Source organism: Aspergillus undulatus, assembly GCF_047715775.1.
Source record: "Aspergillus undulatus strain CBS 261.88 unplaced genomic scaffold BDV17scaffold_82, whole genome shotgun sequence".
In the NCBI taxonomy this organism is placed as follows: Eukaryota; Fungi; Ascomycota; class Eurotiomycetes; order Eurotiales; family Aspergillaceae; genus Aspergillus; species Aspergillus undulatus.
Genome location: NW_027396686.1, coordinates 42253 through 65115, shown reverse-complemented (window position 1 = coordinate 65115; position 22863 = coordinate 42253). Strand labels below are relative to the sequence as shown.

Genomic DNA, 22863 nt, shown 5'->3' with positions numbered 1-22863 from the left:
TCAATTAAACATACATCTTGTGTGAAGAAAGAGATCTCGACTAATCGTACACTGTATGAATAGAAGGGAGAAGAAGAGGGGAATTCCGAAGCCCTCAGCAGCAGCGGAAGGCACGTACGAACCGTGGTCGCAGCAGTAGCGCCTATCATGCGCATCTTCATTTCGAACACAGAATAACAGAACAGCAGGCGAGAAGAAACGAGATTTCCATCCGATCCGTAATACACCGACAAGTATTAGATGACACCTTCGAAGCGAAATTGTTTTTTGGTAAAAGAAAGAAAGAAAGAAAGAAAGAAAGAAAAACAACCAAGACTCCACGAAAAAGTAAATAAAGCATTCGAAAGGGGGAAACGGCATATCAGAACATCAGACATTAACAAATCATACGAATGATAAGAACCAGGACGCCTCGTGCGCTAAGAACCACACAAATGCCGGAGAAACATAGGAAGAGAAGAGAAATGAAGGTTCAGATCGCGAAATAGAAAAGTGGAACAAGCGAAGTAGAGAATTGGAACATGGGTGAAGGATGAAGTGTGAGGACAGTCACAGAGGATTGATCGGACTAAGCTGCGGCGGTAGCTTCGGCTTCTGGTTCAGGCAGGCCATTGGCTTCTTTTTCAAGCTCCCCATCAAGGGCAGGTGCAGAGCTTTCTCTGTCATTGCCAACGTCAAGCAATTCCAACGCTTCGTTGGCGTGTGTATTCTCCATAGCCTCAGGCTCTTGCTCATGCTCCTGTGATGGGTCGGCGTCCTGGTTCGTTAGATCGGCAAACACGTCGTCTAGATTCCGAGGACTACTGCTGAACGGATTTGCGTCGACATCGACGCCGGAGTGACCACCGGGGGCAGTTCGCGAGTAGCGGGGCGGGCTGAACAGAGCCGAGTTGAGGCCATGATGAGGAGAGGGAGATCTTGGAGGGAACGAGGGTGACTCTGCGGCCACGTGAGGCAAGAAGGCAGACGATTCTGGAGCGAATGCGGACGTGCTGTCATTCCCGGGAAGTGAATAGCTTGCAGAGAACGGGTACGGGGCACTTTGCGCGTCATTTGGCGCAAACGTTGGACCGATGCGCGAGGGATCCGCGTTTGGACTGTCGCCAGGGGTTTGCGAAGGGTGATGCATGGTCGAAGGTCGGTTAGGCTGGGACGAATCGATTGACTTGCGCTTTGCTGGATTTGTCTGCTTGGGGCGCAGGTGTGCTGGAAGATCCTCAGGGCGATCAACACCCATTCGAGCCATTATCTTCTGCTGTTTCGTTGGACGAGGCTTCCTGGTTGACAGGGACTGTTCGAGAATTGGCGGAGGATCAGGAGCGACAGGTTGCCACTTGTGAATTTCTTGCCGGAATAGGTTCGTCTCATATGCAAGAAGAACTTCGGCTCCTTCAATTTTCCTCAGGTAGAAGACCAGTGTAGGGATCTCTTCAGTTGTCGTACATGCAGTATTGGTATAGCGTTGCAAAAAGTCACGGAAAGAGGTTGCTTGGTTGATGATACTCTCGAGGATCTCCTCTTCCTCCGGCTGGAAAGGGAGGCCAGGGATTTCTGCCTGCCACTCGAGAAGGTCTTCAAGTTTGGGGCGAGCAGCATCACGAGGAATCTTCTGTCGCCAGTCACAAATAGGACAAGTATACTTGTCACACTCTTTGACCTTGCCCCGGGCAATCTTCAGGCATTTTCCATGGTACCTATCACAGTTAGCGATAGAATGAAAGTCGGCAAGCACAAGGCACTTACCATTCTCCGCAAATCTCGCACTCAATCATCATTCCAGCTTCAGAGTGTCTGCAAATACAGAAAACATCGCGCTTCGCCATCGACTGCCCATGCCACAAATGAGGAGCCTGTGGCTGGCCATCAGGACTGTTGTCTCTTGACGCTGGTTCGACCGGTGGTCGGTAGCGGTCTTCCAGGTCGAAGCAGTAGGAATTTCTCTTTTCAACATACTCCATATGTGATTTGAGGATGTGTAACGGAGCATTTGCTTTCCCGAACAGCTTTTTGCCCTTTCTCATCCAGTCCTCGTGGCGTTTCTGCTCGCGCTCAAGATCGATCGCACCCATTGGCCGACTGTTCAGCCCTTCCATAGATTCCATCAACTCCCGCACTTCTTTGTAGTGGGGTCGGTTCTTGTAGTCCGGGTCCTTGCTCCTTTCATACAAGCTCTGGATCCGTTTCTGGGCTTCACGTTGTTTGGTCAATATGGCATCTATAGCAGCAAGTGTCTCCGGGGAGACGGGGAACCGAGCTGCCTGTGCAGATAAAGCCTCCAATTGCTGGTAATGGACCGCCTCCACCGACATCAATTCCTTTGCTTTCGATTCCCAGGTCTCTCCAAGGCGACAAAGATCCTTGAAATGTAAGAGATGATCGTTTGTCTCGGAGAGTCCCAGTTGTTCACCGGCCGAAATGAGTTCCTGGCAATCCTTGAGAGTCATGTATTGGTCACGCTTTCGCCCCGCCTCCTCATTCCACTTCATCTGTCGTACAATTTGTTCCAGTCCTTCCACTTCAGGTATATCCACGTTAAAATTCCGGGAGTTCTCCACAATTTCCTCGACTTCCTGTATGGACCGGATATGCGGGTTCATGAGCGCGGATTTAACCTCCTGGCGGAATTTCTCGATCTCGCGGGTTTTCTCTTCCAGAGCCGCCATCTGTGGACAGTCGAATGATAGTTTATCAGCCTCTGCTAGAAGGGCGTAGATGTTTTCTACCCTGCGAACTTCACGGTCACGTTCTTCCAGCTGCGAGGCCTTGGAAGAAGCCTTGCGCCAAGCCTTCTCGTTCTTCCTTCGGTTCTGTTGCTTCCGCGTAATGTAGTTGGTTGCTTCCTCAACCCATTTATCGCAGCGCTGAACGAAGGCCGCAAGATCTTGGAGACCAGGTAAATGGTATGGGATTTTCTCACCTTCACTAAGTAGGTTATGAAGGACCTTCAATTGGGGCTTCGGCTCATCTTCCAGAATATTGTCGAGTTTCTGTCCCCAAGCTTCCGGGACCCTGGAGCGCTCCTGGACTTTCAAAACCATGTCCTTCAGCTCAGCGGCGCTGACTCGGTAGCGTAGTGTATGATCTGGTCCCAGCAGTTTCCGTGACAACGGCTCTCCACAGCAATCGTGGGCGTCCAGATGTATCAGGCAAAGTGTCTTTCCAGATTTGTGGCACTGAAATTGGGTCAAGAAGATGTAAGTCTTGCAATAGAAACATTGGTAGTCTTCCTCTGGAATGTCTTTATCTTCGACAACGAATCCCAGCTGGCAGTTGCCGGTAGCGGCGGGGTCCTCAGAAAACAAAGTACAATTATGCGGCGATATTTCCTGATGACGCGTAGCGAATGCTGTTCGTTCGCTTATTTCACGAGAATACGTCCTTTGGAGGGCCGGAGCAAGCCATTTGGCAGTGGAAATCGACGTGTCCCGGGCAGCGGCAGTGAAGAGCAATTCATCATGGGAGAAGCACGGATGTCTGCGGAAGGCTTGAAGACGTTCAACGCCCATCGCACCGAACGGCTCCCAGTCCACAGGGGCGAAATTGACAGCCTCGTTGAAGTTGAAGCCATGGTTGAACCCAGCATGGTACGCCTGAGGGAATGTAATAACGAATTGGCCAGCCCGTTGGTCAAGAGCGTACACATTCACCCCGGCTTTCCGCAACTGATCAGGGGGCATGAGAGTGACGAGCTGGAAGAGCAGATCCGGCTGGCCTTCAAAGAGTTCAGGAACGGCCTGTCGCATTGCTTCTTCAAATGCCTCCGCATCAGCCCCCGGAATTCCGTACCAGGTCTTGGTTGCTCCGAAATGTTGATAGTTTGCGGAGTAAGCGTAATGGTCCTCGTTGTGCCAGCAAAAGGTAGAGAAACACATGCCAACATAGACCCAAGGAACAGTCATGCCTGAAATGTCAGACTTGATATGACGGAACAGAGACTCCCCATGGAACGGAAGATTGTTCAAATTCCATGGGTCTTTTGAATACGGATCCAGAGGATTCCGTTCGACGGTAGCAAAGCCACTGCCATGAGTAGTCGAATGGATATCCGCACCGTATTCGACCTCGACGGTCTCAGTCAGGCTCTCAACCAGCCTCCAGAATTCTCGTTCGACATCATCTTCGGATTCTCGGCGATGAGTGTTGAGCACAGGGTCAAAAGGCATCTTCGTAGAGAAATAATTCTTCTTGAAGTTGTTGGCCTTTTCCTGGAACTGTTTCAAGGAGTAAACACCTCCTTCCTCAAATCCGAACTCTCCGGTTCCGACCAAGCACTTAGCGCAGTGCCAATCGAACTCGGGAATGTGATGCAAAGGAGGGTCCAAACAGTATCTATGGAAGCCCTGATCGCAGCTATCGCACACCAGGATGGATGCCCGATCGTCAGACTTGCCACAAGTTTCACATTTCTAGAGCTGCGGTTAGCATTCGCCTGCCTTGAATTAGCTATTGAAGGAACATACATCACCGAGCTTCCGTGAATCACTCTTTCTTGAGCGTGCGGGAGGTCGAAGGAGACTCATTTGCGAGCCTGCGACAGTTGGCAGAGGAGCATCTATCACAATTGTTAGTATGCGATATCTCAGACTCTTGCAGTTTTACACACCCTTTCGCAGTCTTTTACTCCGTCGTCCATTAGCGTCCAGCTCTCCGCTCTCCGCTTGGGATCCGCTTTCAGTGCTAATGGCCCGCTTCGCTGACTGACCACCATGACCGTTTGAGACCGGTGTCGAGTCTTTCGGATATTCAGCGACACTTTTCGGCGTCGCAAGCTCCGTCTCTGTTTCCCGCTTCACTGCTGGCGCGCTGTTCACTGCGACGAAGGATGGCGATCGGTTAACTGCAGTAAAGCCACCGGCATTGACAGGCGTGAAGCCAGACGCGATTGGTCGAGGTGGAGTTGGATCTACCGGCGGCGTGGGGTTCTTTGAAGGAGTCGCGGTAGCTTCCTGAGGAGTGTGCTGCATCCCTGCGATAGGGAGATTCATCTGACCATGAGGTGTCGCAGAGCGCGTCTCATCGAGCGGTGTGGGTTTCTTAGGCATGGGTGAATGGTTGGGCGAAGGAGTGTACGGACCACCATGCTCAACTTCGAGCTGTTGTTGCACCCCAGGTTTTGCCACACGCAGATACTCCTCATAAGGCTGGAGCCATCTTTGGTAGGAGTTCTTGAGAGACGTTGAGAGAGACGACATGATCTTCCCGCTGTAGCCGAGGTCGCGACCAATCTCTGCCCACTTTTTCATCTTACAGACCTGCTCGAATCCGCCGCGAACTTCGACGGCCTTTTTCAATCGGTACAGATCCAGAGGACGCTTATCGACACTTGGAAAACGATTCAGATTGGTACCGTGCTGTTTGTGAAACTTGGCTAGCTGGTCAAGATAGTTCAAGTTTGCACGTGTTCCTGGGTCTGGGTTAGAACTGGGCTGCGGAGTACCACCGGCAGCAAGCAACGCTGAACGCGGGGGCATACCTCCTTCGACCGAATTCAACTCCTGCCGACGGGTCTTGAAATGAAATCGCTAAGAGTAGTAGAGCGTTAGCTTGGAATCCAAGAAAAGCCGCATCGCAAGGGATAAAAGCTTCCCGCGACAATAAGAGCGCAACCACAGGGCTCTGGATCATACCTCCGTATCAATAGCAAAAGTGGGCTGCCAATTCTCTGGCGGTATAATCCTGCAAATTCCATACTTCTTCCCTTCTGGCGCGATCTTGCGAATATAAGCTTCGGGGTCTCTGAATTCATCCTCGGTTGGGCGAAAGGTAGGCGCCTCTTGGAGGCCGTGAGGACGGACTCGACTAGTCGGTTCGCGGGGGGCACTCGGCTGCCCTCGTCTCTCGACGGTCGAAAAATCGAGGGGTGCCGAGCGTCGAGTGCTCAACGGTACATTGTGCGAGTGTGACGGGTGGGTGCTCGAAGAACGGGCGGGTTGACGGCTCGCTGGCGGCTGTGTGCCTGTCGAGTTCCCTCCCGTTGCGGCCGGGGCCACCATATCTTATGGGCGACAAGAGGTCGAATTGAAGTCAGACGTAGATTTGCGCATGCGTTTTATCGCGGATGGAAGGATGCCAGGGTCCTATGCGAAAAGCCCATCAGAGAGCCTGGCAACGATTGGAACGAATGAGACAAGAGACGCGATGATGGAGGCGAAGAAGTGAGGCGTATGTCAAATGTGAGGAGTCGGGAGGGACGGGGAGGTGTAGAGGGGGGAGGAGGGGAGGAGCAAAGTGACTGGAGGAATGAAGAAGTGATGAAAGCGATGGCGTGGAGAGCACCAGAGCACCAGAGTGAAGGGAAGACCGAGACGAGCCCGGGAAGGCTAGTGGAAGGAGCACTCACTACTAGTGGAGTCTCGGAAGAACAACGAGAACAAGCACAACTCTAACTCACAGTCTCACACTCTCGCAGAGTCTCAGACCAGGTTGGGTACGAGTCTATCGACTATTATAAGCCAAGTCAATATCCAGAGAAGCAGCGGCCGCAGCGATTGGAGGGACTGATACAAGGTCACTGGTTCGTTGACAAGCAGGCCTGCCCCAAAAGGGAAAACCAATGGCCGGTCAGGGACTCTGGCGGTGGTCTGATCTACCTTGTATCGACGACTCAGCAACTTGAAAATTGGAACTGCAGGCAACGCCCGATGATGATGGACTTTGCAGCCGAAGCCTTGCGAAGAGAGAAAAAGTTCACATCAAGGTTTTGCTCTGGTCAGGATTTGATCACGATTCTTGTTGCCTCAGGCGCTCCTGCCGTCTACGGACGAGAATGAGATACTGAGTGGGTACCGCTCGATACGGTATCGAAAGATATGATCCGCAAACAGCCTCACCCCGGCCCTCCGATCAAGTGCAGATATTGATGGCACGAGGCGATTGGAGAAGAAACTGAAAACTTAGTTAAAATCAGGATATTTGCATTAGCTATACTTTCTTTTCTCTGGATTCTTATTCATTACGCCGAAGGAAAAGGGTGAGTGAGAGCAATTTGAGGTCGACACTACATGATCACTTGATCCGAGGTTAATCGCGCAAGTGTAATCTCGATACGCTGATACACTGGTACATCACATCGCATTCCCAGCCACCAAACTCGCCGCAAAAAGCACACCGAGCTCGTCCACGTTTATCCATCGTGCAGGCTACGTTGTCCCTGTTTGACTCATATGGGCATAACTCAGCGCACACTCATCCTGAAGCCGATATTCTTCGGTTCCCCAGTCCTCAACTCGGATATTAGTTCCGGGGCAACTACAAAATTCTCCAGGTCTTCTCAGAGATTCCCTCCGAAAAGACCCAGAGGACTTGAAGAACCCCGTCATTTCCTAGAGAGATGGCCCTTGTCTCTTCCGGTAATCGCCAATGCTGTGGCTAGAGGAAGGCCGGCTTACAGAACGGTAAATCTGATGTTCTCTGATGTTCAGAGAAAAAAGCAAAAACATACAACAGCTGGGATTCGCATGTGGTCACCCACCATACTACTAACCAGCCGGCGTGTGGCTTAAGTACGGCTGAGCGGACGGGAAGCCCTGTTCTCCACACCCTGTGGTCGTATGTACTTGGTTTTCCCAGCTGTGACATATACCCTGCATGTTTTTGATGCGAACAAGTCGGTTGACACATTGATCCCAGAGTCAATCCCATTCCAACACCGACATTATCAAATCGATCAATCTAATCCAGTATCAGTCTCAAGTTGACAGGTTAGAGCGAACAATGTCTGCCACAGCCCTTCCGTCCTACGACCTGAATCGCGCACGGTGCTGAGCTGAAGATACCTGGATCGTCTTGTCCAGTTAGCCCGAGGATACCGAAGAGTATGGACACACGATCTTTGGAGAAGTCTTACAGTCCGGGGTGGAATCAAGAGCTGATCGATCTTTCCGTATGGAATGATGCACGCCGGGTACTACGTACGAGTGTCAGCAATACTAAACGCCTCTGGGAAGTCAACGGCATACATCGAGCAGATTCCACAACAGCGTATAGGGTGGATGTCCGTATGAGTCATGCGGCGAGGCCGTTCTATTGTGCCCCGGCATGATAATCGCATCAAGCTCGTTCTCGAGCCATATCTTGTGCCAGACAGCCGCGAAGTCGGCTCTCTGGGCATTGAAATCGAAAAGATCCCTCGAGTGAAGTTCGGCGTCTCCGGGATCAGGCAGGCTGTCTTTGAAAGACCGGGATCGGTGGCTCGCCGCTTGCTTCGATCTGTCGAAATGCAGTCCGGCTGCTGTCTAGCGAGAAGAGCTTGAATGAGAGCTTTGCTGCCTTCGATTTGGACGGGCTGTGCTCTAGGATTGGAGCGTATGGCCCGCCTGCTTCAGAACCTCAACGGCTGCCTTCAACGTGCAAGATATAGGGGGTTGAAATGGGTACTCCGGATCCTCAAGTACAACGCCAACCGCAGTCCGCTCTGTTTCTTCTCCGTCCTGTGCTCCCTCCACTCAATAGGCAAGACAGCCGCCTCAGAAATCCCAAGGTTAAGTCCCAAAAACAACTCCCATAAACAACTCTAGATCCCCAAGACTCATCGCGAGCGGGCCCGCACAAGGTTGTATCCCGGGCTTCTCCCGTCTCGATGCAGACGGCTGCGGCCCAGTCGACTGTCCACCATGCGGTATGCGGCTGCAGGAAAGCTTAAACCCGAACGTACCGCAGCATAGCACAGGGACGCGAATCGAGCCCGCGATATCGGTCCCCACGCCGAGGATCGAGCCGCGCATGGCTAGTAGGGTGCCTTCGCCGCCGCTGCTCCCGCCGGCGGTTAGGCTTAGGTTGTGTGGGTTTAGCACGCGGCCGAAGATGTTGTTTTCTGAGTCGGTGGACTATACTTCGTCAGTGACACAAACACATACCTAACGAAGCAGTAGGCAGGAAAGGTAGGTAAGATACTATCATAGTCTGCGGAATATTCGTCTTCACGTAAAGCACCGCCCCCAGACACAAAAGGATATCAGCTATCGGTGAATTACCCGTCGCCATTGAGCATTCAATAAACGAGATGCAGCCCATAGTCGTCTCATGCCCTGTGGTGTCGAATGAATCCTGCAATAGTAGCAAAGAAATGTCATCTTTGCGTCTCCATGAACCCTTTTCCCAGGGTTTCATTTATCATTCACATACCTTAATACTAACCGGCACCCCAGGCAACAGCCCCATAGTCCGCCCATGGACCCTCAAGTACTCATCAAGTTCCCTCCCAAGCACAATAGCATCATTAAACATTATCTCCATTAGGCAATGCGTCTAAATATCATCACCACCAACAGCACATTTCACCTCAACCCAACCCCACCTCAACATCCAACTCAAACCCAAAAGAAGTCAATTTTGACTGACCACCTGCTGCGCAACAGCAGCCCTCTTACAAAACGCCACCGCAACCTCGCTTTTCCTGCAACGGCCTCAGCCCAGCGTGACGGCATCGTAGTTCTCTGTTATGGCTAACTCGCGCTCACTGAGGAGGCCGCAGGCTCAGGGGACGTGGGGGACGCTCATCGTTAGGATTCGTCGACGAGGTCTGTGTATGTTTGGGGTAGAAACCATGAGGGGGGGATTTTTGAATTTGGGAGACGGGGAGGGGTTTCGGGGTCCATTTTGGATGGGGGTGGGGGTCTGGGAACGGTTGTAGGTTGGTAGATATAGTTAGGGGAATTGATAGTAGTAGGAAATGCTAGGGCGCAGGTAGTAGATTGTTACAGGAGAGGTGAACCGCAACCGCAGTGGGCGGTCCTTATACTAATCTACAAAGGAAGCCAAGGCACTCCCACATTTGGTTTATGGTGTACGCAGAGGCGCATGGAAAGAGCTAAAGAGCTGCATTATGACGCTCACGTACGTAGCCTACGGCATGCTTGAGCGGAAGGTGTGTCTTGGTGTGCAATCTTTTAGATCTTTTATTGGTGAATGCTGATGGTGATCCTGCGTCCACGACACTTCCGAGGTCCCGTCTTCAAGTATAGACTATTGCAAGTTGGAGTTTGTGCCGGCTCTGGACTGAGAATCATTGGCGGATAGTTCATACTACCGGTGCTAATCTCACGATGCCGAGGTTCGAATTTCGGAAAGGTGGGTTTTAGATATCGACCTGATACAGAGTAAGGTGTCTATTGTCAGATCTACTTAGTGTCTTTTAGGTAGAACCAGCCATGTACTCGATTAACAAGCGAAGCCAAGTAAAGAAAAAGGGTTTGAAATATCAATAAGACTATCAACAATCGTAAGGGCCGTTAACATCATCATAATCATGGAACCATATTAGAAAGAATAACAACGACCAACTAGTGAATACCTCTGCTGGCTGAGTGATTATGCGCCCATTTTTCGTACACGGTACGCCTGCTGAAGTCATGGCCGTGTTAAGTCTGACTCCGTGGCGTTCGGGCAACTATACCTAGAGACAGCATGGTCAGCGTCAGAGACGGTGGACGGAAGTATAAATACCAGGATTTGCATCACTTACAACTTTCGTATCATCGCCACCAGGGCCACGCCAGTCATGAGGTTCGGAGATGAAATCTCTTTGAATAGCTACACGCACAGCTTCCCACCAGATGCCAGCCAGCTTCACGTACCCGGCATCAGTGGGGTGAGTGCCGTCGGCCAGGTCGCCAAGCGTGAAGTGCCCGTATGTATTTGCAAAGACGATATTTTCTCCATCTCTCGCCAATCTCTCGACAATCTGCCCATATTGGTCGTTCAGTGATTTTGTGCATTTGTCGCGGTTCTTGTTGGGCAATAATCCAGACAGAATGACAGTGGCGCCGGGGATGTTGTTAAAGATATCGCGAACCATATTTTCCATTCTCTGTGCCCCCTTGGCGATTGCATCTTGTTGGTTCCGGTTGCAGTCGTTTGTGCCAGCGTTGATCAAGACGAGGTTTGGCCTCACAGGGTACTGGGTCTTGGCTTTATCATGGACTTGGGTAATAGTAAAACCGGGCCAGCCTTCATTCTCATTGTCCTTCATCGTTCCTCCATGTCGGGAGCCGATCATGTTGACTTCATGGCCAGCGGATGTCATGAGGTCTCTAAGGGCCTTTCGATAGCCGTTCCCATGACTAGAGGCGGTTCCATATGTAATAGAGGCACCGAGGGGCAACACGCGGAACAGAAGGGTGTCGTCTGCTCGTCTCTTGAGCTTGGTCGAGTCCATTGAGTCGCCGGTAACATTGTACGTAGGCAAAAGCGGATATGCCAGAGCTGCCATATGCGTCAGCACAGACTCATGAAACCTAGATTCCTAAATGCCAGCATACCTTGGTGAGCCACGAGGGCAAGAGTGAAAATAATCAGCCAAAAATGCATCTTCGATATCGGTAGTTGTATCAATGAGCTGTTAGACGAGGTGCTATTGCTTAAAGGGCTTCAGGTTGTTTGACGTTGGTGGGGGGCTGATGCGTTGCTAGACAAAATGCTATTGCATAACGGGCTGCAGATTGTTTGATATTGGCGGGTACTTGCTTTACCCTTCGTTACGGGTGACCCTGGGGTATTTATGTTGGAAGCAAGCAAATTCAGGGTCCAGACAAAGCACCTTCAGGGTCTAGACTCTTTGTAGTAGTGAATCACCTGGATGTTGGATGAATAGGGTGAATAGCATGATAGTATCACTCATATCAATAGCTCCTCATGATCAGACTCACTGTTCTCGATAACCAGTTCATCGGAGGAGACTTTTGAGGATTGTTGAGAGTGATCATTCAGGCCAGAGTCTGAGTCCGAGCCTAGTATATTATCCCAGTAGTCGTCCAGTGAATCAGTGTCATTACTGTCGCTGTCTGAAGTTTCCTCCGCAACAGCCGCAACCGCCCTGAGCTTGCCTGACTTTGCTTCTGCGTGTTGTGCCTGCGCCTTCTTGGAGAGTCTTTGGTCCCTCCTTCCGCATTTTTCCAACATGACTTGCGGTTTCACTTTGCCGCGGGTCCGGATACTCAGTTCTTTCATCATGAGTGACCACTCGACTGTCTGCAGACACGTGGGACATTTTCCAGCATGTGGTACAAAGCGGTCAGATTCTTGCGTCGAGTCTAGAAACTTTGCGGATAAACACAAGAGATGGGCAGTGCTTGTACAGCCTGCACGCGGGCAGACAACGCTAAGCTCATTCTCTTTGTATTGCTCTTGGCATAGTTTGCAGTTTGAGTATCTGATGTCGTCTAGCAAGAACATTGCCTTCTCCAAGTAATCCTTAAGAGGCATGTAGTCGACTTTGATATCTCGGATGCTTCCGACTTGTGCATGACGCCCGTCATGGTTAGGAGAGACACCAGCACAGGCCCCATCTGTGATAGTCTTGATGTGATCCGGAATGACCCCGTCCACGCGGTCACACCAACCTCTCCAATTCTGTGCAACATCCGTTACAAAGAAACGCAGTGCAAGGGGCCAATTCCGAAAATAGGGCGAGCGTAACAAGAGATGCAGGTCCTCGAGGTGAGCATTTAGCGAAGTTCGAGTACGTCGGGCTGGTGGTTTTGTCTTCTTCTTTGTCTTCTTTCCACTGTCTTTTTTTGGACCACCATCGTCTTTATCCTCGTCGCCGGACTTGGATCTCTTCTGCGATTTGGGCTTGTGTTGAGCCTTCCGCGCCACATTGCTTCTTTCTCCATTTTCTTTACCCTCCGAGTCCTGGTTCTTATCGGCGATATCAGAAGTGATATGTCGAGTAGCCGCGGGGTGCTGCCACGCCCACCTAGAGCGCCGTCAGTAACATGATTAAGTACACCGTAGACTAGTCCAGCCACATACTCAAATTGCAGCGCCGCAGTACAGCTCGTAAACCCCTCAACGACCATGACCATTTCCCATGGCCGCCTCTTTGGATCAGCCGTCTTGCAAGCACCACCCTTCGTCAGCCCGTTATGCTGCGCCAGCCGACGAGCAGGGTCCGGGGTAGATCCAATATACAAAGCTGTCTTCCTAGATTTGTATCCCTCACCCTGTGATCGAAGAAGGTAGCAACAATAGTATGCTGGGATCACTTGGGGCTTGTCAGGTTTGTAACCGTCTTTCTTGGCGCGGACGCGCATGATGGCATCAGGAGGGGAGAGATGATTTTTGCTCGACTAAAGGGAGAGCGAATGTTCACATGTAGATATTCTTCGTGTGCCTCGAGGAAACGAGGGTATACAACCTTTTGTAGTGATGTTCGTGGAACGTAGTAGGTTGTTTGAGCTTGAGACAGAAGGTATATATTTCCGTAACCGGGGCAATGCGAAATATCAATCAAGCGGCAATGCGGGCATCGGTTCAGGACTCCAGATGGCACTCATTCTGAGAAAGACGAGAAAGAGTTCAATAACGAAGTCTATCTTTCATATAATCGAATATCAAGCACCAGGAATTTCTAAGGTCGGTTGAAGGAAAGCCGGGCCTTGCGGTGAACTTGCCACCTCCGTTTTATACCAGGTCACGTGATCTATACATACATCTATACTTTGCTCTAAGAGGGTCCAAGGCAGAAGGCGGCTTCGCCGAGCAATTTTTGCTCCAGATTACGCGGTATATATCAAGGCTCCGAGTCGGCGAAATGCTTGTTTTGGTGGACAGCACAGAGCGCTGCAGGGTTTCCGCCGAGCGCGATCGCGATTGGGGGCATGGTTTGGAGTAGACATTGCTCAGCCCTCAGCCAGATGGGCTCTGAAAGCGGATGAGCTTGTGTTATTCGGGTGGCTTGTTGAGTTGAGCACCTCTCAGGAGATCGGCGTCAACTTGCCCAGTGTACCGCTCGTGTCCACACGCTCAAGAGCGTCAGTCACAATCTTCGAGATATCCCGAGACACTTCTTCAAACGACTTTCCAGCATCAACTGTTTTAATGTTGCTGTCTAGCTGAAGGTCGAAGACGGTAGTAAAAAGCTCGCGAACACGAGTTTGCAAGGTCTCGTTCTCATAGCGTTCTCCGCCGAATCCACCACGCTTCGCGGCCTCGTCGGGAGATATGCTAAGAAAAAGGCAGAGGTCCGGCTTTGGTAAGCCAATTTCTGGCTGCCAGGCCCATTGTAAAGAAAGCGATGGGTTGGCTTTTGCGGCAGAATAGACTGCGCCGGAGTATGAATAGCGGTCTATGATTATGGTGTTTCCATTTGCGATGTCTGACTCGATCTCCTGGGCGAGCTCCCACCGGTTCGCTGAGAAGAGAAGGTGAATAGAGTGGTCATCTAGGTGAGATTGGCCGCGTAGGTAGCCGTCGATAAGCTTCCCTATAGCTGTCGTTCGATCTAGCGATGGATTGTTAATTTGTGCTTTCACGAGCGTCATGCGATCGGAGACCCATTACCTGGAAAACGAATGTACTTCACAATGTGCCCTTGCTCCTGTAAGAAAGTGCGCAGAAACTCGCATTGGCTGGATTTGCCCGCTCGATCGAGGCCTTCAACAACAACCAAAGCCCCGCGTCTCCCACGCGTTCCAGTCGCGTCCATGTTGTAAGAGGAAGGATTGCGGTCCCAACGGAGTCGTATTGCAGAGGGTGAAGTTTTGTAGAGCAACTTGACGTTCTAGACCGGTTCCGTATCGTCTTATCAAAGGGTCCAAGATGACAGAAGAGAGGTGAAGCTGATCCACCGCAGTCTGGAGAAATACGTTGGGATCGGAGCTAAGCTGTATTGCTATCGATAACGCCGCAGATTTCACTTCTGTCACTGCCACCATTCTCCGATTTTCTCCAGGCCACATCGTCATGGCAGATTCACTGCAGCCGCCGAATGAGATGCTCAACTTCCATCTTCTGGGTTCTTCAGCAGCTGTGCTCTCCCCGCGCCTGGGAAGACTGGCGATTGCAGGCCGAAAGCCCATCTCGACGCCCCACTACGTTCCTCTGACATCGCGAGGGGTGGTCCCTCACCTGGCGCACGATGTGATGCGTGATAGTACCACGATCGGTAGCCTGTATATCGGGCTAGAAGATTGTTTGTTTTCTCACTCTTAAGAAAATCAGGCAAGGTGTGGATCGCTGACGGCTCAATGCCCACCGGGGCACAGATATCAGTCATAGAGAGGCGCCAACAGCTCAAAAAGTCATCGCTACCTGTCCCCTTATATGCGGTCCCGACTGCACCCCATGAATCAGCACTGCGCAAATTTATCTGTCTTCCCGATGACCAGCTGTTGATCCTCGGCGCCCGGCGCGAGCCCCCTATCGCCTGTCCGGCATCAAATACAGAATCGTCAATTGCCATTAGCACATCCCTGGGCTTTACCCAGTTAGAGGCGACCGACTATGCCGGAGCTATCCAAAGGCTCAGCCCGGACATTGTAATAGGGCTAGCGGACCTGGTAATTGGGCAGCCGCCAGGGACCAAACGACAAGTGAAGATGGTCGACCGAACGCACGCTTATACCACTCATGCAACGGATAATCTCTACGGCTCTGAGCTCTCAGCACATAGCCGTTCGACGGCAGCGTACTTTGCACCAGTCCTACCGCTAGAAAACACCCAGCAGCAACTATACCTTGAAGACTTGGAAACCGATATGCGGCCCTTCATCTCCGGCCTCGCGCTCTACGAACCCGCATCGCTCTCGATTGTACCAGAAACCCTGGGCGACCTACCGCGTCTCCTCTTCAGCCAGCCAAATACACCGCACGACCTTCTGCGCGAGATAGAGCTAGGCGCAGACCTGCTCACCATTCCCTTCTTAAGCACCGCCTCTGACGCAGGCATGGCCTTTAGATTCGTCTTCCCATCCCCATGGAATTCAAATCCCACCGAACCCGCCCCCTTAGCCGACGACCTCTGGTCACCATCAAACGCCACAGACACCAGCCCCCTCCTTCCCTCATGCCCCTGCTACACCTGCCAGAATCATCACCGCGCATACATGCACCATCTCCTCTCAGCAAAGGAAATGCTTGCCTGGACCCTCCTCCAAATTCACAACTACCACACCATGGACGCCTTCTTCTCTAGTATCCGACAGAGCATCGAACGCGGTACGTTCGAGGCGGATGCCAATGCGTTCTCTCGAACATACACGTCTGACTTCCCTGAAGTTACGGGTGAAGGACCAAGGTACGTTCCCAACCAGACACTACTCCCGTATCCCCCTCTTTCTATATACACTAAGAAAATTGTCTCCAGACTCCGCGGCTACAAACTTCCCTCCTCCGCCGCGGCGCAACCACGCCGGTACCCGCCCGCCTACGGGCGCCTCGACGACCTCGTTGCCGCGAATAAATTGACAGAATCGCAGTCTGATCTTGCGACGCCTGATACCGGGGCTGAGGGGTTGGAGGAGCACGGGTTCGCGAAAAAGCTATGAAGGAAACATGGCCTTGGCCGGTTCTTGGTTGGTGGTGCAGTGTAAGGCGTGGTGTTGCGGTGAGAAGGATTCTATTCTATATTATACTAAGCACAGGCTTGTCTTTGCCATGGTGCATTGTTTGGCGCTAGATGTATAGCTTGATAGTAGACTTTGCATAAAGCGAGCTTGATTTCTGGTGTTCTGGCATTTGTCGCCCAAAGGGTACTGTTCTTTTCTTGGTTTTTCAAGCTTATCAAACCGGGCGTGCTCTCCTGTCATTGCACGACGATAAGCCATGGCAGGGGAATGAGTCTTTGTACCGTTGTCAACAAGTCTTCTGAAGGGTCTTTTTTTAGTCTATGAAAGCCGAAAGGTTTTAGGACGGCTATTATAGTCTGTGCGAAGTCAGGAGCATGGTCATGGCCTATCAACACTTTCTATCAGACAAAAAGGTGTTCAATTAGCTTTTTGACGATTCATCATCATTGCACAGTCGCTACAAACACCTTCTGAATTATCATCCTTCCCATTGCGCGCTGACGACCGCGTATAGACTACATGGTGCATGGTTGTCAATATCACCTTCTGATACCAACAACTCTCTCAACAGCCTCACGATCATCCAGAGAACTATCAATAACCCCCGCAACCTTAAGCACATCCACAACCTTCCCAACAACACCATCATCAACGCCCCTAACCCCCTGCGCAAACTTCACATCCTTAATCCACTCTGCTGCATCCTCCTCCCCATACTTACACCCCAACTCCCCCGTCCCCAACTGCTTCACAACAGCCGAAAGATCCTTCTCGAACTCCTTGACCCCCTCATCAAGAACCCCGAATAAATTTCTCAACCGCTCATCCGTCTCCAGGTCGGGAAAGACAGATGTAGACGCAACAACCATCCACGACGGCCACGGCGTAAAGATCTCTCCGATTTTCTTCAGCGGCGGGGTCGGGGTTTCAGGGGAGGAATGGAAGTAGGGCTTCGTGGTGAAGTGCTCCCACATGAAGAACTCTGAGCTTGGCTTGTTCTCAGGTAGGTCGTTACCCGTTACACCATCGCGCAGTGCGCCGAAGGGTCCTGTCACGATGGGTTTCAGCGAAGAAGACCCCTCCTTCCACCCGCGCTGCTGCGCCAACACAAAAGACATGATATGTGATCCACTGCCGAGCCTCGAAACGCCCACCCTACTTCCCTCAAGATCATTTACACCCTGTAGATCCTCCCTGTTTGCTCCAGTGACAATTGCCCACCGCAGCGGTGTCTCAACCCACTGGCCGATGGCTTTATATCCCCTTTCCGATTCAGTAGATGGGGCGCTCTTTCCTGCTAGCCCGGCGACCCAGCCCTCTGTTAGACCGATTGCGATATCGATTTCACCAGAGCGTAGGGATGTGATCATGTGGCCTGTGCCGGAGGGGAACGGGGTCAGGGCGATTTTGAAGGGGAGGGCCGAGATTTGGGGGTGGCGGAGGGCGAGGTGGAGGGGGGCGAGGTAGTGTTCTGCGTCATGTTGTTAGTGAGAAATGTAATCAATGGAGAGAAAGGTTGGGCCGTATGGTGGTCAAGGAGAACTGGTATGGATGGTGAGGAGCTATTTGGAGCTGGGGAGGGGTAGCTGTTGATAGCGTCGCGGGGACTCACCAGGCACGTAGCCGATTCGGATGGTTGATTGCCCTGAGGACATGGCGACTGAATTCTCAATGTATATTATATATGTAGGAAGCGTGCTGTGAGAAGTTCGTTAGAACGTAAGGTAGGATCGTTGATATACAGTTCGTCATGACCTTTTTCTGGTGGGGTCAGCGCGGGGCTCCGACATCCCGCCCACCATGGATAACACGGAAGAAACAACTATATAGTATAAAGAAAACAAACGTCTATAAAGTGGCTAGCCAGCCTCTACATGCCATGCTTTACGCTTATGCGTCATGCGCCAATCGCTCAGTAATCATCATTAAGTCATGCGGATGTCCTTTTCTTCGAGTCCGATCTCGTTTTCAAGCCGTTGTTGCGGGTTCAGGGGAGGCCTTGGAGCGCCCTGGCCATACATCCAGAACTGCACACCCAAGTAGCTGTCGCAGACGAACTGGAATAAAGCGCACATTCGGAAGGCCCAGGGGATGGGTTGCTCGCTGGTGAAGAAGTAGCTCAATTTTGTCACGTCTCCGAGAACCCACGCGGCGACGACGGAAACGCGGAATCCCTTGCACGATCGTGATCGATGATTGGCGAGGACCTGCGGCAGGGGTAGGACTGCTTCGATTGCTAGACCAAGATATCCCAAGAGACTAATGTAGGTCGGCGAGTTCGAAATCGGTGTCAAGAAGATGTGGACGAAGGCAAGGCCGCCGGTGAAGTAGGCAAGGAACGACCAGTATCTGCAGCGCAACATAAATCATTAGACTCATCCAAGTAATCATCCAGGCAGGAAACATACGGCCGCGTGCTCCTCCACTGCCAGAAATCATACGGCCTCACAAACCCCTTATCCTGCGCGCCGCTGAACGGAATATGCTCCACCCCGCTCCTCTGCCCCGGCGCCGGGCGGTTATCCAGCGCAACCTTCAACAGTATAACTTGCACAAAGATTGTGAGAACCGCCTGCGCCAGAAGCGCAACATTGTAATAGTCGCCAAACCAGAAAAAGACCCTGCGGAGATGTCAGCTGCGCGCAGTTTGTGCGATGTCGGTGCGGCGTACTTCAGGATCGACGCGACTAGCATAATCAGGGGTATGTCAAGCGAGAAGCCAGCGGAGCTTCGGTTTCGGTGTATACTGAGAATCTGATCCGCGTAGGAGGTCACGGGGGATGTAACGATGCTATTCCAGGTATCAGCGACTACGCGATTGAAGGACTGAGGGATTGAAAGGCCCAGAAGTGCAAGCTGTACGTACAAGATCGGGGCTCCATATTCCAGGAGCTGCGACACGATATACATCGCGTCAAGCTGTCCGTTGAAATAGTTGTCGGTTGGGAAGTCGGAACGGGAGCCGGGCGCTCAGGAGGCCGAAGACCGATTGGAAATGCAGAGCGGTGGAATAGCACGGGGCGATCAGGCGCGCATTGAGTAATAAATCCGAACACCACAAGTTCAATGAATCTCCTTCAAGTAGTGCAAGAGTCACTTGTCCTCAGCTCGAGCAGTGAACATGGAACAACGAAACTCTTGCACGACTTCAGCTTCTTTCCTTTTATTTTTGGCTGAGTCAGCGGCAACGGGGACGGAGATCCCAACAAAACAAGCTTCCATTGGCTTCACTAGGGGGCGCTAGTTTCGTCTCGAGAAATAAAGGGTCAAAGGTCGTGTGACTGACTGATATATTTGTGGAACTTCGTTTATATACGACAGCCAACAATAAGATGCGTGTTTCTCTATCTGATATAGCTTGCTGGGCTTAGAACTCAATCCGCCACGTCTTGCCAATTCCAACATTGGGATTCTTCACCACCGCATACGGAGCTTTGCCGTCTTCCTGAGTGTGGTACTCCATAGGAGCGGACGCGGACGCCTTTGCTCCGTCTTCAATCACGGTCACCGTACTCCTATCCTGCCACTCCTTTGGAGGGTCAATCACCACCAGCCTTTCAACGCGGACACCAGCGATAGATTTGAGGTACGCAGTGGTTTGAGGGCCAGATGTGGCAATGTCCTCCGAAACAAGTGCCGAATCCTGGAAGCGGAAGCGACGATGCACGTATGCTCCCCGCTTGTAGTCGAATGTCTCACCATCGTCAACATACAGAGTGCCCTCTGCCTGTCCGTTCTTGTCGGGCACTATCACGAGCGTGTAGGGGTCGTACTTCATGAGACCGCTGCTGCGGCGAGGTCGATCTTTGCGAGGAATGACATGTCCACCCTGCATAAGCACAGGGATTTTCTCCATAGGAGCCGGAACTGAATGGCTCTTGCCTGCCCCCTGGTACACGGTGTAATCAAAGTAGTCGTAGTACTTTTCATCGTCTGCAAGATAGATGTCGACACTTTCAGCGTCTTCTGTCACAACAGGCTTTGCAAGGATACCGGTGGAGCCGAGGTAGAGCTGGTCATCAATAGCGAAGCCTGCCTCATCGGTTGGGTGGGCGTAGAACTGAGGCACCACAATCGGAGTTCCGTTCACCGAAGCTTCATGGAAGGCAGTGTACCAGGCAGGAAGAAGCTGGTATCTCAACCGTATGGCTTCCGTGATGATTGAACGGAATGGCTCCTGAATCAGATATGGTTCACGGCGGCGAGTGTCGATATGGGCGTGAGCCCGGAAGAACGGGTACCAGATTCCAGTCTGATACCAGCGAGTGAGGAGCTCCTTGCTTGGGTTGTGGAAGAACCCTCCCACATCGGCACCAGCAAATGGGAACCCGGAAATTCCGTTGTTGAGAACCATGGGGAGGGAAATTGCTAGATGCTCCCAGGTGGCCTGGTTGTCTCCGGTCCACATAGCCGACATGCGCTGCGCCCCCGAGTAGTACGATCGGGTCAGGATGAACGGCCGACGGATTTCGCCCTTCTTGCGCTCAAGCATAGCCTGGTACGTGGCATTGACAAAGGTGATCCCATTGACATTGTGAATGTCACGGTGCTCCCAGTTGCCGTGGTGCAGGTTGTCCTTGGGCATTGTGGTTTCCGGACCGTTGAAAACGGAAGGCTCATTCATGTCGTTCCAGATGAAGACATTGGGAAGAGTTCCTTTGAAGCGATCGTACTTGAAGAGGCCGATCCACCATTTGATGGCAGCAGGGTTGAAGCAGTCGATCCAATTGGCGGAGCCTGGCCAGCACCAACCATCATAGATCTTGCTATCCTTGTTGAGCACAGCCAATTCCTTGCTCTTCAACTCTTTGGAAATGTCAAACTTGTCTTGGTTCTTGATATGTGGGTCAATGAGCACCACAAGCTTGCGCTCCGACTCATCGAGCTGCTTCTCCATGTTAATGGGGTCAGGGAATGTTAGAGGGTCCCAAGTGAAGTACTTTCGGTCATCAAGATACTCAAGATCGAGCCAAATAATGTCGTACGGAATTTGGTACTTGTCGAAGTTGCGATCAACCTCCTTGACGTCTTCGTCCGTGACATAGTTCCAGCGGCACTGGTGATACGCGATGGCGAAGTGCTGGGGTAGCTGAGTGTAGCCAGTGAGTTCACCATATTTCTTGCTAATCTCGCGGGGCGAAGGTCCCAGGAAGACAAAAACGTCGAGCTGTCCAGCCTCGGAGAACCAATGGCTCTGTGTGTCTGTCTTGGATTTGACAATGTCGACCCAGGTTTCGGCTGCGTTGAGCCAGAAGACACCGACGGTAGAATCTTTGCGATGGGCTTGCATGAGGGGAATTGCGCCGTATAAAGTCATGGGGCTGTTCAATTCGTATTCGAAAACATCGGAGTTGTACATGCGGTAGGGTTCCTCATGATTACCAGGTCCTCCTCTGAAGACTGTTAGAGCCGTCACTAGATGTATCGTTGCAAGAACTTACCGAGTCTCCCGCAGAGATAGAGAGTCTGCGTGCTCAGGAATACCAAACACATGGTTGTAGCCAGGGAAGCTGATGTCCAGTCCCACACTTTCAGGGCCTCTAGGCTTAGAGTCTGTATTTCCACCAAACGTCTCTTCCCACCAGGTGCTCTCGTCCTCTCCAGAGCCAAGGACATCTTGTTGTTCGCCTTCAGCCGGAGCTTCCTTCTTCTGCCGCCAGTGTTCCATATTCAAGTATCCCTTGTGGTTAAATTGGACATGCGTTTGGCCATCCCTTTGGAAGTCCACCGAGAAAGGAGAGTGTTGAATCACAGCTTGGTATGTATTATCCGGTCCGTACGATACTTTGGTGATCCCATCCTGGGTTTCGCCCAAGGTCGCAGACTTGCTGACATCCAAACCCCCAACCAGTACCCAAGATTGTGCATCATTGTAGCGTTCCTTGCGCGCAGGGCTTCCGTGGCGGAGCTCAATGTCGCCTTTGATGCGCTTCTCTTCATCGACAGTGACTCGTGCGACTCCGGATTCGAGGAAGGAGATAAGTAGAGGCAGCTTGACTTTCTCGGTTGATGAAATAGTCTTCAGAATTGTTCCTTGCAGTTGACCGTTTTCGAAGCTGATGGTCGAGGGGTCGAGTTCGTATGGAGAGTTCCAAGACGAGCCCTTGGCGGAGACATCATCGGCGAACGCTCTGTTTCGCTTACAGAAACCTGACTGGGCGCATTTCTTGAAGTTCTCATGCTTCACGGCAGCTGAGCATCTATGAGTCAGTTTCCAATGGATAGAAACGCGCGGGAATTGCCGTACCTCCAGGGCTGACAAGGCATGCGAACAGTATTGCTAGGGTGAACAGCAGGGTCCAGCTGGACGACAGCCGGCTCCGAGCCATCATTGCTGATTATTAATGGATGCAACCAGAGACACTCAATCTCCGAGAGTATCAGTGCTTGCACAAGTTTCTCTGGCCTGCATTGACCAAAGCAGAGCTTCACAAACGTCGAAAGACCAGCTTGACCGTTAGTTATCAGCAGTTGGAGTGCTTCCAGGCTGGCCTCATGCAGTGGAGGCGGGAGCTTCTGGGCTAGACAGCGCTAGTCCTTTTTCAGCGGCTGGGGTTAGACACCTGGCTATTCAGGC

At 51.7% G+C, this 22863-nt stretch overlaps 9 protein-coding genes across 9 annotated transcripts; 1 reads left to right on the top strand and 8 right to left on the bottom strand.

Moving 5' to 3' along the window:
* Positions 1-280: 280 nt before the first annotated feature.
* Positions 281-6477, bottom strand: BDV17DRAFT_276305 (putative PHD transcription factor (Rum1)). Its single transcript, XM_073759315.1, has 6 exons — positions 6341-6477; positions 5628-6077; positions 4604-5522; positions 4461-4552; positions 1744-4406; positions 281-1694 (listed from the first exon to the last, which is right to left on the bottom strand). The coding sequence occupies exons 2-6, from the start codon at positions 5991-5993 to the stop codon at positions 569-571; spliced, it is 5166 nt and encodes a 1721-aa protein (XP_073610582.1). The 5' UTR covers positions 5994-6077; positions 6341-6477; the 3' UTR covers positions 281-568.
* A 1224-nt stretch (positions 6478-7701) lies between these two features.
* Positions 7702-9596, bottom strand: BDV17DRAFT_285204 (amidase signature domain-containing protein; the record flags this gene model as incomplete). The annotated part of the gene is made up of 10 exons (XM_073760664.1): positions 7702-7784; positions 7825-7906; positions 7959-8102; positions 8179-8289; positions 8328-8438; positions 8496-8825; positions 8893-9045; positions 9124-9246; positions 9340-9404; positions 9575-9596. The coding sequence occupies 10 exons, from the start codon at positions 9594-9596 to the stop codon at positions 7702-7704; spliced, it is 1224 nt and encodes a 407-aa protein (XP_073610581.1).
* Positions 9597-10110: 514 nt separating this feature from the next.
* BDV17DRAFT_276298 (SGNH/GDSL hydrolase family protein) lies at positions 10111-11281 on the bottom strand. Its single transcript, XM_073759313.1, has 2 exons — positions 10463-11281; positions 10111-10393 (listed from the first exon to the last, which is right to left on the bottom strand). The coding sequence occupies exons 1-2, from the start codon at positions 11207-11209 to the stop codon at positions 10388-10390; spliced, it is 753 nt and encodes a 250-aa protein (XP_073610580.1). The 5' UTR covers positions 11210-11281; the 3' UTR covers positions 10111-10387.
* A 130-nt stretch (positions 11282-11411) lies between these two features.
* Positions 11412-13354, bottom strand: BDV17DRAFT_232714 (structure-specific endonuclease subunit SLX1). The gene is made up of 2 exons (XM_073755818.1): positions 12751-13354; positions 11412-12694 (listed from the first exon to the last, which is right to left on the bottom strand). The coding sequence occupies exons 1-2, from the start codon at positions 13029-13031 to the stop codon at positions 11614-11616; spliced, it is 1362 nt and encodes a 453-aa protein (XP_073610579.1). The 5' UTR covers positions 13032-13354; the 3' UTR covers positions 11412-11613.
* A 1-nt stretch (position 13355) lies between these two features.
* Positions 13356-14504, bottom strand: BDV17DRAFT_232713 (bifunctional thymidylate/uridylate kinase). The gene is made up of 2 exons (XM_073755817.1): positions 14281-14504; positions 13356-14221 (listed from the first exon to the last, which is right to left on the bottom strand). The coding sequence occupies exons 1-2, from the start codon at positions 14423-14425 to the stop codon at positions 13695-13697; spliced, it is 672 nt and encodes a 223-aa protein (XP_073610578.1). The 5' UTR covers positions 14426-14504; the 3' UTR covers positions 13356-13694.
* Positions 14505-14712: 208 nt separating this feature from the next.
* Positions 14713-16265, top strand: BDV17DRAFT_285201 (tRNA-ribosyltransferase family protein; the record flags this gene model as incomplete). Its single annotated transcript, XM_073760663.1, has 3 exons — positions 14713-14915; positions 15002-16015; positions 16085-16265. The coding sequence occupies 3 exons, from the start codon at positions 14713-14715 to the stop codon at positions 16263-16265; spliced, it is 1398 nt and encodes a 465-aa protein (XP_073610577.1).
* A 280-nt stretch (positions 16266-16545) lies between these two features.
* On the bottom strand, positions 16546-18351 carry BDV17DRAFT_232684 (uncharacterized protein). The gene is made up of 2 exons (XM_073755816.1): positions 17899-18351; positions 16546-17757 (listed from the first exon to the last, which is right to left on the bottom strand). Exons 1-2 carry the CDS (start codon positions 17939-17941, stop codon positions 16826-16828), a joined length of 975 nt encoding a protein of 324 aa, XP_073610576.1. The 5' UTR covers positions 17942-18351; the 3' UTR covers positions 16546-16825.
* BDV17DRAFT_285199 (PQ-loop repeat-containing protein) lies at positions 18212-19196 on the bottom strand (the record flags this gene model as incomplete). The annotated part of the gene is made up of 4 exons (XM_073760662.1): positions 18212-18635; positions 18695-18907; positions 18958-19077; positions 19153-19196. 4 exons carry the CDS (start codon positions 19194-19196, stop codon positions 18212-18214), a joined length of 801 nt encoding a protein of 266 aa, XP_073610575.1.
* A 230-nt stretch (positions 19197-19426) lies between these two features.
* BDV17DRAFT_276289 (glucan 1,3-alpha-glucosidase ROT2) lies at positions 19427-22793 on the bottom strand. The gene is made up of 3 exons (XM_073759312.1): positions 22534-22793; positions 21728-22478; positions 19427-21679 (listed from the first exon to the last, which is right to left on the bottom strand). The coding sequence occupies exons 1-3, from the start codon at positions 22616-22618 to the stop codon at positions 19654-19656; spliced, it is 2862 nt and encodes a 953-aa protein (XP_073610574.1). The 5' UTR covers positions 22619-22793; the 3' UTR covers positions 19427-19653.
* Positions 22794-22863: the final 70 nt, after the last annotated feature.

What these genes read in the sequence shown, in the direction of transcription:
- BDV17DRAFT_232714 (XM_073755818.1), bottom strand. Translation starts at nt 13,031, where the DNA reads ATGCGCGTCCGCGCCAAGAAAGACGGTTACAAACCTGACAAGCCCCAA. An exon ending in ACTGCGGCGCTGCAATTTGA is followed by an intron (nt 12,695 to 12,750) that starts GTATGTGGCTGG and finishes ACGGCGCTCTAG; the next exon opens with GTGGGCGTGGCAGCACCCCG.
- BDV17DRAFT_276298 (XM_073759313.1), bottom strand. Translation starts at nt 11,209, where the DNA reads ATGGCAGCTCTGGCATATCCGCTTTTGCCTACGTACAATGTTACCGGC.
- BDV17DRAFT_232684 (XM_073755816.1), bottom strand. Translation starts at nt 17,941, where the DNA reads ATGTCCTCAGGGCAATCAACCATCCGAATCGGCTACGTGCCTG. An exon ending in CCGAATCGGCTACGTGCCTG is followed by an intron (nt 17,758 to 17,898) that starts GTGAGTCCCCGC and finishes AACATGACGCAG; the next exon opens with AACACTACCTCGCCCCCCTC.
- BDV17DRAFT_276289 (XM_073759312.1), bottom strand. Translation starts at nt 22,618, where the DNA reads ATGATGGCTCGGAGCCGGCTGTCGTCCAGCTGGACCCTGCTGTTCACC. An exon ending in ATGCCTTGTCAGCCCTGGAG is followed by an intron (nt 22,479 to 22,533) that starts GTACGGCAATTC and finishes ATAGATGCTCAG; the next exon opens with CTGCCGTGAAGCATGAGAAC. An exon ending in CTATCTCTGCGGGAGACTCG is followed by an intron (nt 21,680 to 21,727) that starts GTAAGTTCTTGC and finishes AACAGTCTTCAG; the next exon opens with AGGAGGACCTGGTAATCATG.
- BDV17DRAFT_232713 (XM_073755817.1), bottom strand. Translation starts at nt 14,425, where the DNA reads ATGGACGCGACTGGAACGCGTGGGAGACGCGGGGCTTTGGTTGTTGTT. An exon ending in GAAGTACATTCGTTTTCCAG is followed by an intron (nt 14,222 to 14,280) that starts GTAATGGGTCTC and finishes ATCCATCGCTAG; the next exon opens with ATCGAACGACAGCTATAGGG.
- BDV17DRAFT_276305 (XM_073759315.1), bottom strand. Translation starts at nt 5,993, where the DNA reads ATGGTGGCCCCGGCCGCAACGGGAGGGAACTCGACAGGCACACAGCCG. An exon ending in CTTTTGCTATTGATACGGAG is followed by an intron (nt 5,523 to 5,627) that starts GTATGATCCAGA and finishes TACTACTCTTAG; the next exon opens with CGATTTCATTTCAAGACCCG. An exon ending in TGCGAGATTTGCGGAGAATG is followed by an intron (nt 1,695 to 1,743) that starts GTAAGTGCCTTG and finishes TAACTGTGATAG; the next exon opens with GTACCATGGAAAATGCCTGA.